General features: G+C 39.0%; 1 protein-coding gene across 1 annotated transcript in view; it reads left to right on the top strand.

Moving 5' to 3' along the window:
• Positions 1–12,337, top strand: part of nphp4 (nephronophthisis 4) — a gene marked incomplete in the record, with an annotated part of 148,332 nt that overhangs the window by 27,190 nt on the left and 108,805 nt on the right. Inside the window, 1 exon segment of the mRNA XM_035655832.1 lies at positions 7,753–7,902. Coding sequence (XP_035511725.1) covers positions 7,753–7,902 — 150 coding nt within the window.

Genomic DNA, 12,337 nt, shown 5'->3' with positions numbered 1-12,337 from the left:
CTGTTTTGCTGATAGTGCTCTTATGCCTGCGTTGATAAGAGGCAAATTTTAAAGTGCTCTGTCCGTTAAGGAAGAAAAGTGCTGAATAAGTGCAGTCCATTTCCCATTTGTTCATAAAGCAAAAATTAGACATTTATATATTTTGTATATTATGATTTAGTGTTTCTTTTAACACTAACCTTATATTTTTGCTAATGAATGTTTAGCTGCATTTCCTCTGAGGCTTTTCTCTTCTTCATGCGTCTCTCTTTCACCACCATTGTCCGTTTTTTCATGAGACTGGTTGAATGTTGTGTGGATGAGGCACGTGTGTCAGGCCAGTTGTGTGTGATGACAGGCAGAGATTCCATTTGGTTAAAAGCAAGCAAAAGGGCTGATGGTCTACAGTCCTGAGTGAATGTATCTGTTCCATGTTGTTTTCATTTTCAATCACACATTTCATTTTGTGGTTTAAGTGACTACAGAGCAGTCAGCTGGCCAGGCGATCAGGAACCCTCCCAATGCCTCTGAAGGAAAGTCCGAGCCAGAGTCAGGGTGCTGCCATTGTGCATGTTGGCTCAGTGGAAAGGCTCTGCTACACTAAATGAAACAGAAGCCTGTGTTTACCCTATTATTTCATGTCAAAATGGCTGCCATGAAAAAGGTCTATTAATTGATCCTACTAACAAGTATTGTCTTTGTGGCAAAAGTCTGATATATCTTGTTCCACTGTTCCATAGAGTTGTTGTGCAAAAACTTCTCTTGCTTCATTACCATGAACACACGCTGTAGTTTGTTTTGACTAGATCCCACAACTTAAGTGTCAGAAATACTCACATGTATTTAACCTCAGCTAAAAGTCGTCCCCAACAAATGCACTATTTAGTAACATTAGAACTAATGGTGCACAGCTGTTTAGGAAATTACTAAGCATTTTTTAAACTTTATGTGTGTGACTTAGAGATTAAAGATTTATGTCTTTGGCAGGAACTAATGGGGCTTGGAGCTCACTTTACAAAACTCAACCAACTCTAGTCAGGTGATGAAAATCAATCCTTTTGATTTTAAAAGATCTGCACCAGTACAGCACTGTGGATAAAGATGGGTTTCCCTGTTACTACATTAGTGTTACTGCTGGAGATGTTAATAATATAATATATAATAGTAACAGCACAGTAGAGCACTTTTCCTTCCTACTAGAAGTAACTAAGACATTAAGCCAGTGTTTGTGGTCAGTAAATTACACTTTCATTTCATTATTCTCACGCTGGCAGGAGACTTTTCTAAAGCTGTGTACTCCTACGCACTCTTTTATTTAGTTTTCTTTTCCTGTTGGGTCAAACAAACCTTCACCACAATGTTAGATGAAGAAGAAGGTTTGGCACACAGTACACAAGAGTAAGAAAATAGTGCCCCCTTTTCTGCATATGGATTGGTTTTAAATCAAATTTTGATCAGGAATTGGAATCAAAACGAATTGTGAGATTTCCAAAGATTCTCACCCCTACAGCGTAGGGAAAAGGGAAAGTATTAAGAGACCGCCTGACACGTTTGTTAAAAGAAAGTAAGAAATATACAGAATAAAACCAGCCTTGTACTTTAAAACAGGTATGTTAAAAATCATCACGTAAAGGCATAGTTTGGAATGATAATGCCAGCTTTGACAACCTTTTTGGAAACGTGTAACTCATTGCAGTAAGGTGCCACTGCCAGTGTATGTGCATGTTTATGTATATAAGTGTAGTGTGTACAGGGGGGTGTAATGGGTGCCAGAGTGTGAGCAGGGACAGGCAGGGGTATATGCTGTAGATGCCTGCCAAACACTACATGTTTCTGTGTTCTACTGCCTAGCCAGGCTCTCTGCCACTGGCTGAGTAACACACACACACACACACACCCGCACACACACACACGCACACATAGACACGCTTCCCCCTTGGGGGTAGGCTCATGAATGGATAGAACTAGATAGAGAAAAATGGATACATGAAGAAGAGGTAGAAGGAAGGAAGAAAGTAGAAACTGTTTGTCTAGTAGAATACTGACTTGGTGGAAATTTGAGGAATGCAAGATAATGGGATGCATACATTCTGATAACTCTAATTATAATGATAAGTCATGTTTTTAAATTCATATCACTAGATTATATAATTAGATGGTTTGATTAGATTTGAGAAAAAATACAACCACTGGGCTGATTAGAGGAATACAAAGTGGTGCAACTAAAAACAAAAAAATACCAGCCTTTTCAAGGCTCTGTTAAAGTGATTTCTGGATTTTTACTTTCTAGCAGAAAATAAGAGCAAGCTTGCTCCTTAGGTTGAACTTAGTTTTAACCGAATTGGAGCAAAATGTAATATAACTAATAATATAAGATCAGTGGAGAAAACATGTATACAGAAATGTAAATCTGACAAGTCAGTCTGAATTGAAACCGATAAAGGATCAGTGAAACTAGGGAAAAAAGAAAATAGCGTGGTGGTGGCAGAGAAGTCAAAACTTTCTATTTTCCAGAACTGGAGTCAGGGTCAAGAGGCAGGAAATGGGAAAAGGAGAGAAGATAGAGAGACGAAAGGAAGTTGCCTTCAGGCTTTTGAAAGTCTTAAAGGATGGGAGGCAAAAAAAGGAGAAGGAAACAAGCACGAAGGGAGGCAATAAGCTCATTGGCTTGATCTAAGCTTCTCTTCTCAACCAACTGGGAGAAAAGGGGAAGTAGAGAGAAGAAAAAAATGGATTGAGGAGGATGGAGGGCTGCTCTGGGGCCCTCTAAGTGTGATGAGAGGACAAACAGATGGTACATTGTGTTCACATTAGCATATCTTAATTTGAAGCAACACCACGATGCATCAATTTATTCTGTGTATGTCTGTGTGAGGGGGACAAAAAGGTAGTGCCATGACAAATTTTGTCACAGATATACCAAAAAGCCTCTCTGTGGCTAAGATAAAGAGGTTTGCTAGTGCCTTCAAAGTGGTTTCACCTGCATATCTAACTCTTAAGGCATCCCACATAAGTGTTTGTTTTCACCACCTACGCCAAGCTTTATTGCTGTTTGGGTGAACTTCAAACCTCCACCAGACATAATGAAGTTACACTTTCCCATGCTTATGTTTAGGGTCATATTGAGCAAAGGCAACTCTGCTTTGCAACTTTATCAACAATGTTTAAACACTTCTTTTGTGTTTTCATGGATAATGAAAGCAGGGAATACAGCAACATTAACAGAAAGTTTAACTTTGTTACAGGATACTTCCAGTTTCCTACAACTTCGCCTTTGTTTTCGTAGTTTGAGGCAATGTTCCCATTCTTAAGATGAAAATGTTCTCACCAATTTAATTGTTAAGATCTCGGAATATACTGTAGTGTCACTAAATAGAAGTTCAGCAGGTCGAGAAACTTGAGCAGTCAGGCAATCAGACAGGTTTAAAACAAACCCCCAGGTTATGCAAACTAATTTAGAAGAGAAAACAAAGTTAACTGCTAAAATTATATTATATAATAAGGATTTGGGGTGTGCTCGTTCTCTAATCAGTTTTAACTGTTTTGGTTGCTTGGTGCATGTTATTGTTACTCATGCAAGTGATGGTCAAAGCTATGAAATAAAGACCCCAATTTTAATGACTAGAATTCTCCTTACACCAGTAACACTCCAGGTTGCAGTCATTGTAGTCATGATTCTCATTGCAGACTGTCTAACACCTTCTCATTTGTTATAGCATGGCTTCATCTAAGGCACCTACAAATTTACCCCTAATTGCCATTTGGTGGTGTTAATTGTAAAGTACAACAGGCTGGGCTGATGTATTGTTATTAGCTTATTGCAGATATATTTTGTTATCACCGTGTCAACTGATAAGAAACAAGTAAAGGCAGTAAAAAATGCCAAACATATGTTTGAGATAACTGAGAGACAGAGATACCATTTTATGATTTTCCCACCAGAAATGTAAAACTGTAAAATGTCCCTCTTAATACATGCATGTTTAAGCTATATGTTTTTGTGTATAAAACATTAACTCATATATCTGTATTTCTCAAATATCTATCAGTATCTTCCTCAAAAATCCCTCATCCCAAGTTTTTCAGACTGCTTGATATGTTTGACCATACCCAACAATTTAAAATGATGTATAAAAAAGTAAAGCAGCAAACTCACGCTGAATCTGGGAATGTTTGGCAGGTTTTTCTCCACTGATGAATCAATCAATTCAGCCCAAATAATAAATTGTTATAGAAATTACATTGCAATTACATTGGCCTCACTGTTTGACAGATGATCTCCGGGAAGTGACATGCAGAAGCATGTAGTAGTAATTTCTTGGTACCAAGCAGAGAAAACAAATGAATCTTGCAAGTCACCACTTCAAATCCCTTCATTCTTTCCTAAGTTGGCAGTAAAACCTGCTCTCAATCACCCCATCTTTATTACTTTCTTCTTTACCACTCAACCATCTCCCAAAACCACTGCCTCTGTTTGTCTGATGCTGAGCCATTTTCTGGGTTATTTTTCCCCTACTATCTTGGTTTCACATCTCTTGCCAAGTTGCTGCTCAACTGACTCTGAGGTACCACGCCACTGCTGTAAGGACATTTTGGTGTAGTTTGCTAATCTATGCACAGCATCTGACTGAAACCCAAGCTTGATGCATAATGAATAACAAGAAATAAATGATGAAAAAGTTGCAGACACCTGGGCACCATCTGTGTCAAGAAAGTTCTGTTTGATTTCTCCCTCCCTTTCTCTCCCTTCATACCTATCCTACTTTTAGTGTTTCATGGTAAAAACACCTTTTCCATGCTCCTTTCACCAGTGAAAACGTTTGTATAACAGAGATAAAGCTGTGCTGAAACCTCAGAGATTTCCTCAAACCATTTTCCATCTTCCGTTTTTTTGGCTTTACACATAAGCACTTTTTTTGTAGTAAGTTATATGTTAGCGGTAGAGACTTTGGCTGAGTCATGGAGAGGAAGAGTACACAGCGATATACTACATCATCTTCTTTCACTCTCAATCCCCTTTCATTGACTTTAAAGATAAAGGTACTGGCTGTGTCCTGAAAATGGATGAGAAACTGTCTACAGCAGAAATGGACATTCTGCCCATACTTCCTGTGAACTCATCCGCTTTCCATATTTTTTTTTGTTTTATATGATTGAAAAATAACTTGTTTATTACCAGAAATGTCCCTCTCCCGGTAGTCTCTAAGATACAATTTATTTTAAATAAATGTAACATAAAATCTTTTTTTTTTTCAGTCGCACTATTGATGCGATTCCACAGTGATCAATTTGTCATTTTGCTGCTTTTATTTTCTTGATAAAAAAATTACAAATGTTTTACTTCTGTGGTTCCTAAAAATAACATTGTAACATAAATATGTTAGTCATAGATTTACTAGTTTTGAAGAGTACTTTGTGTCTTAAATCATTTTTTGAAATGAGAAGCAATTTCTTCCTTCCAAAAGTTACTTTGTTTCTGAACTCTATGTAACTTTTTTTTTGTTGATGTGGGCAAAGTTTGGAAGGCAGTCAGAACTAGAATAAATGCAGTGATGTTTTAAAAGCTGATAAATACAGTTTATTGAGAGGAAAACTGTTGCTGTGTGGATTACATTCATTAAAGGTGCAATGTAATTCTGTTTATGCTACATTGGGCGTTTGTATACATGAGCGTGTTTGCATACAGTCTGCGCTGCCATACATTTTGGGCTGCACTTACACATAGTCAGCCAATGTAGTCTAAAAAGCATTGATGGTTATAATGACACACTTAGACAAGATTGTACAATTTGATACTAGCAGTAAAACAGAGTCCATTTAAATCCTTTTATGTTGATTACAACTTGAACCCTGGTATTGATTGTAGTGTTTGTAGAAATGGAAAATTCACATTATTCCAGCCCCCTTTCACAAGACCCAACAGTGTCTTGTGATGTTAAAGTGTGTCTCATCTTTTCTCGTTTCATATTTTCCCTAACATGTTTGGGGGTTTAGGCATTGTGACTGTGGAGGGGAGGGAAAGCCTTGCAATCCTTGCTCTTCCTTGGACTTCAAACAGACCTGGCATCGCTTTGATGCGTGTTTAGGGCGATTGTCCTGCTTGAAATTATTGGTTTTCTGCACAACGTGAACCCAGAAGGATGATGGGCTTCTGTAGTGGCTGTCTTTGGTGAATGTGGAGATGATCCTCTGCATGTCCCAATTCAGGGATTCCTACGTTATTGTTTATGTGTCTAGTGGTAGGCAGAAAGCTTAGAAAGTATTTATATTTATTTCCTCAGCATACACCTAGGAATGAACAGAAATGGGCAACAATCTTTTTTTGGTTTAGGTTTCGTTTACACCACCTATCAAAACTGTTAAAACTGTCAAAACAAATTTAATTTTACAAAATAATCGATATGTAGATTTTCTGATTTGCCACTGCTATGTTTAAGGTTGTCTAGGCTCAGGCAACTAAAACTACTTGATGGAGGTTAGGGAAAAATTACCAACAGTTCATGTCTGGAAACCATAAAGATAGTTTGAACAATATTCCTCTGTTGCATTTGTCTTCTAACGCTGCTTGCATCTACTTTGAGCAATCTACGTATCCCTTAAGCCTGAGTGTTCTGTAATAGAGCAGGACAGGTTGTAGCTTTTTGTTATTTCTTTGTATGTTTGTTTACTGTTAATGAAGAGATGTATGCATCATTTATAAAACTCAGATACCAGTAGTATTAGCTCCTACATAGTTTCCCTCTTTGTGGTTTCTGTGGTTATGAGCAGTGGTGGAAAAAACTTGAACCATCTTGCCATATCTGTTTAGTTAGACAACATAACACAAATACATTGGAATATTACAAGGCTCACAAACGTAGTATTTATTGCAGAACCATTGTATTAGATTGCTTTAAATTATACATGTGTATGAGGTAGAAAAGGTTATGAATCCATCCAAAGTTTCAGTTTGAATAACTGAAACTGTTGTTCTGTTGTCATGCTATTATCTAAACTATCGTCATTTTATCACTTTTCTCACCATGATAATTATGAGCCACAACACATCCCAGCACTTAAATGCTCTGAGACATCACCAACATTTCACTTTCTATAATGACTCACCTACAGATTGCTCACTGTCATCTTGTTGAAACAGCCTATGGGAGTGAATGGAGCTTCCGGTATTGATTGTCACTGATGCTGGTGAAGGTACAATCATTAACCCTGTCAGAGTGAAAGATTGTAATGCTGTTCAGGCTTGAAGGAAGCCAACATATGCAGCGCATCAAACACCACTTCGCTCTCCTTCCAAATGGTCTGTGCTTTGTGTTGATGGCAGGAATTGTGGGTCGTCACTTGTCATTGGATGACCTCCTTGAAAGATGACAATGTCTACCTCATTGCTCACACCTTGTGCCTCATCTACGCTGCGGTGCTTTTCTGGAGGAGTGCGTTTTCCAAGTTGAATGGTTGTCATTTCAGTTTAACCCTGGAAAACGATGCTCGCAGTGTAATGGAACATTGCACCTAGGTCACCAACTCCCAAATGGAATATTGAAAAATAGAAGTGTCTGTGTGGTGGATGTCATGTTGTCAGGTGACTCATTGCTCCTGGGGAAATATTAGACTCTGACGCACCAAAGAGATGGATGAAGTTTCTTTGGGTGGGTCGGGATGATGGTGGGGTGAAAAATCTAACTTATTTGTTTTCAGAGTTTTACTAGAATTTGTCATGAAATGCATGTAAAAAAGTAAAACAGTTCTACACAAGTTTTTTATATGTCTTTGCAGACAGCAGTCTCCTGAAGGCTATTGATGGAGCATGTTTGGACTGCGCGTTAAAAAAACACCCTGTGCTGGTTTCCATGATGCACCTCCTTCCAGAGAATGTCCTTGTATCTGGAGATGAGAACATTCCCGGGCTTGTAGCTTCTCCAACAGGTAAACTTCACATCACTGGGAAGGTGTGTGTCAAAATATGAGTAATATCCTTCCCTACAGTGACAGGTGCTCTCTTAAGACAATTTAAGATTTTTCCTCTGAAGTAACTGAGAGTTGGGGTACTGTGGTACTCCTAGATGTGAATATATGGAATTGGAGGAATATGAAGCAGTATAAGATAGAGATTAAGATTATTTCCTTATTTTTATCCTTAGGAGAAATTCAGGTTTGACACAGTCGACAATTTGGAGTCTGATGGCAACTGAAAAACAAGCTCCAAACGGCTTGAGGCTGGGTGCTGGGTCAGTCTGTAGCTGAAAGTGTTAATTAATTTATGTGGTTGTTAAAAAGCATGCATTCTCATTAATCTTCTCTGGAATAAAAATAGATGGTTAAATGATAAGTATAAGATGACAAGTTGATAAAATCATACTGTTACAAATTCAAATTGTTTGCCTTCTGATCAGATAGTTACCCTGTTATTCTGACGTTATTCTCACTCACCCCCAGTTCTCTATGCAGTTGTTATAGTCCATTCAATGTCTGTCCGTTTCTGTTTGAGGTAGTCACATATTTCGTGTTTCCGCAGGATTTTGGGCCTTCTATGAATTCTAATCAGACAACCAGTTGTTCAGTGTGTTGTACTTTGTGTTCACTCATTTGTTGAATATATGCTCCTTTGAGACCAAAAAAATCAATGTTGGTGGAAACATATGTGGGGTGTCTCTTATATGTGCAGCTCATTAAAAAATTGGATGCGATTCAGTAATTAATAGTGTAGCTGCCTTGGTTCTTGCGCTACATATATTATACAGACACTCTTGGTGTATGTTTAGTCCCTATTCAACTCTCAAAAACAGCTAAATCACAAGTTGAAGTGAAAAAAGAGCTTATCTAAATTCAAGCTCGATTAATCAAAATATGACATGTCTTAACCCAACACCTATGGGTTACACATATCACACACATATCAGATTTAATCTTACACAAGATATTTCAGCAACTACTCACTTGCATTTATCCAGCTGTGAAAATAACATACAGGACATTCATCATGGTGCTTAATAGTTGCCTTTTCTAGAAATTTAGTTCCATCAGAAGTTGAAATGTCTGCAGTACTTAGAAAGTAAGTTTCTAAGGGGGAATGTAATGAAGTCTGACAGTGCAGAGCTATAATCATTGGGAGTCAGTGGGAGGTATGGTAGCCGGCTAATCCTCTTCATGTTCTGGGGCTGTGAGCAGCAGAGACCTAAGCTGCCTTTTAAAACCACAGCCACCAGTTTGATATTCACGCCACATTCAGAACAGTCCAACTCTGTGCTCTAGAGACAAGGGCTGCAATGAAACGCTTGATGGCTACATTACTCTTGAAGAGATTACAATCACGTTGGCTATTTGCTCTTTGTTGTATCTGAAAGGGGTGATTGTGGATTTCACAGGCTCTCCCACTTCATCCATTGGCTGAGATGCTTTCTTCAATCTATTCTCATTCAATTTACGCCAAGTATCCAGATGGAAACTGTTTTTGTTTGATTGTTTGACACAAGCACTGATATCTCTCTCTGTGGTATAAATATTCCAGTGATTGACATTAGGCAGCTTACCACAAATCAATGGAGCAGTCATTTAGATGGAGCTGCTGTTTCTCAGAAACGTTCTAATCAAATATATTCATAATCAAGAGTGAGGGTTGACTATGTAAACATCTGCTGCCAAAAAAGGGGTGAATTTCTCCATGCAGTTCATGAAATTAACCGTTCAAACAAGTTAACCCCCTAACCACCACCTTGGCCAACAGTCAAAGTGGGAGACGTCGGTCAGTAAAAGATCGGTGTCGTTAAAGCAAGAGTTACTTATATCACTACAGTTCTATGAATATTGCAGGTCCCTGTAAAAGATGTGGGGACACTGGTCTCTGATTTCCAGCTTCCAGAGTTTTTTGCCCAGACTGGACATTAGCCAAGAGCAGCTTTAACTCCGAGCTGGACCAGCAGGGTTCCTATCCCTGATCTCTTCCTCTCCTCCTAGGGTGATCTGCCATGGACTAGTACAGCCAATCTGGCTGCGTAGATCATATCAAAGCTACTCTTCAATCAAAACCCCTCGCCTCCTTTTCCGATGACTGTAGGCTACTTCTGTGTTTCAGCAATAAGGCTTGAAAAAAAGAAAAAAAAAGCGGTAGTTTGAAGAGCTACAAGCTGCTGCATATGCATGCGCTGGCTTGCCCAGCGTGTCCCTCTAATTACTATGACTGTGGTGCTCGCCACAGTTTCATAATAAACCGAAAATATTGTGCACTTGCTAACATTGTATTTTGCACCATTGCTGTCAGCAAAGTATCTCTCACTGCAGTAACCGAGTATCTGTGATTCGATTAATCGACCTCCTTTAATGGTCTGTATGGAAATACAATTGCCACATGCTCTGCAGAGAAACACAGAGAGAGAGAAGAGAGGAGAGAGGCACTGTGTTGACACTACTGATACAGTAAAATGGAAAAATCTTTACTAGGAAACGACACACATAAGTGAATCTAGTATGGTAGTAATACTGGACAAACCATGTATTTTCCTACTTGACCATCCATTTTGGGTCGGTTTCAAGAACTTCTGGGATCATTTGATAAATTTGGGAATTCAGGAGAACTTGCAAATGGGTCACAAATATAGATCAATTGCTATGTAGTTTTCAGAACTGTATTTCACCCATTTTTTTGATATATGGTGTTACAGTTGTCTAACCCTCTACAGCACCGCAACAGAATTGATTTGTGAGGTGAAAACAAGTCAGAGGAAAGAATATCTCATTTTGCCCAGAAGTGTTGTAAAATGATATAATCTTGTAAATGTCCATGGATGGATTGTATGTTGATGCTATGTTTCGTACTGTCTACCAGGAAGAATGCTCTGTGGCTCAACTGCTCAGATGCTGCCTTCACCCTGAAACAAGGCTGACAATCTACTCCGCCGTCCTGGAGAAATTTTTGAGAGCAGCTCTGCAGCTGATCAATGCTGACTGCCATAACACAGTAAGAGCCAAGGATTCCATAACACACAACTGTATCTGCAGTTGACTACAGTTGTGTGTTATGGAAGCCTTAGGCCTTACTGTGTTATGGCAGTCAGCATTGATCAGCTGCACAGCTTGGGCTCTCAACTTCTCCAGGGAGGCTGGAGGTAGATGGTCAGCTGTTCAGGGTAAAGGCAGCATCTTGAGAGCTGAGCCATCAAGCAGAGCAATCTCCTGGTGACGTACGAGACATAGCATCAACATTCAACCATGCATGACATATTACAAGATTTATATCATATTTACAACCACCTTCTGGGGCTAAAAATGAGATTTCTAATTCCTCTGGACTTGTTTTTCACTCAGCAAATCAATTCTGTTGGGTTGTGTAGAGGGGTAGAAACTGTAACCACCATATATCTTCAAAAAAATGGTGAAATAAGTTCTGAATACTAGCAATTGAATTATATTTGTGACCCATTTTGCAAATTTCCCTGACATTCCCAAATTTATCAAGGAATCCAGAAGTTCTTGAAACTAAAAATGGAGGTCAAGTGGAAAATCATGGTTTTGATAAGTATTAATAACATACTGGATTCTACTTATGTGTGTGCGTTATCTTAGAAACTGATTTTTCTGTTACTTTATCAGTAGTGTCACCAGTGCCTCTCTCTCTCTCTCTCTCTCTCTCTGTGGTTTCTTCTGCAGAGCATGTGCAATTGTCACTTTCCATACTAGACCAACAAGGTAGGGTCGAGTTATCGATCACAGATACTTGTACTGCTAGTGAGAGATACCTTGCTGAGCAATGGTGCAAAATACAATTTAGCATGCAAAATATTTTCGTTTTATATGAAACTGTGCGAGGCCACAGTCATAGGTAATTTAATGGACACGCTGGGCAAAGCAGCGATGCATATGCAGCAGCTGGTAGCTCTTCAACTCCGCTTTTTTGTCTTTTTTTCACTTATTGCTGAAACACAGAAGTAGCTACAGTCCATCGGAAAAGGAGGCGAGGGGTTTTGATTGAAGAGTAGCTTTGTTGATCTACGCAGCCAGATTGGCTGTACTAGTCCATGGGCAGATCACCCCTAGGAGGAGAGAAGAGATCAGGGATAGGACCCTGCTGGTCCGCTCGGAGTTAAAGCCTGCTCTTTGCTAATGTGCAGTCTGGGCAAAAAAACTCTGAAAGCTGGAATCAGAGACCAGTGTCCACGATTTTTAAAGGGACCTGCAATTTCATAGAACTGTAGTGATATAGTACTCTTGCTTTAAAGCACCGATTCTTTACTGGACCGACGTATCCACTTTGACTGTTTGGCCAAGGTGGTGGTTAGGGGTTAACTTGTTTGAACGGTTTAATCTCATGACTGCATGGAGAAATTCACCTTTTTTGGCAGCAGATGGTTTACATATCAACCTCACA

Source organism: Morone saxatilis, unplaced genomic scaffold (assembly GCF_004916995.1).
Source record: "Morone saxatilis isolate NCDOM2014 unplaced genomic scaffold, NCSU_SB_2.0 Contig15, whole genome shotgun sequence".
Taxonomy (NCBI): Eukaryota; Metazoa; Chordata; class Actinopteri; family Moronidae; genus Morone; species Morone saxatilis.
Note: the sequence above shows the minus strand (reverse complement) of the source record. Positions and strands in the feature narration are given on the sequence as shown.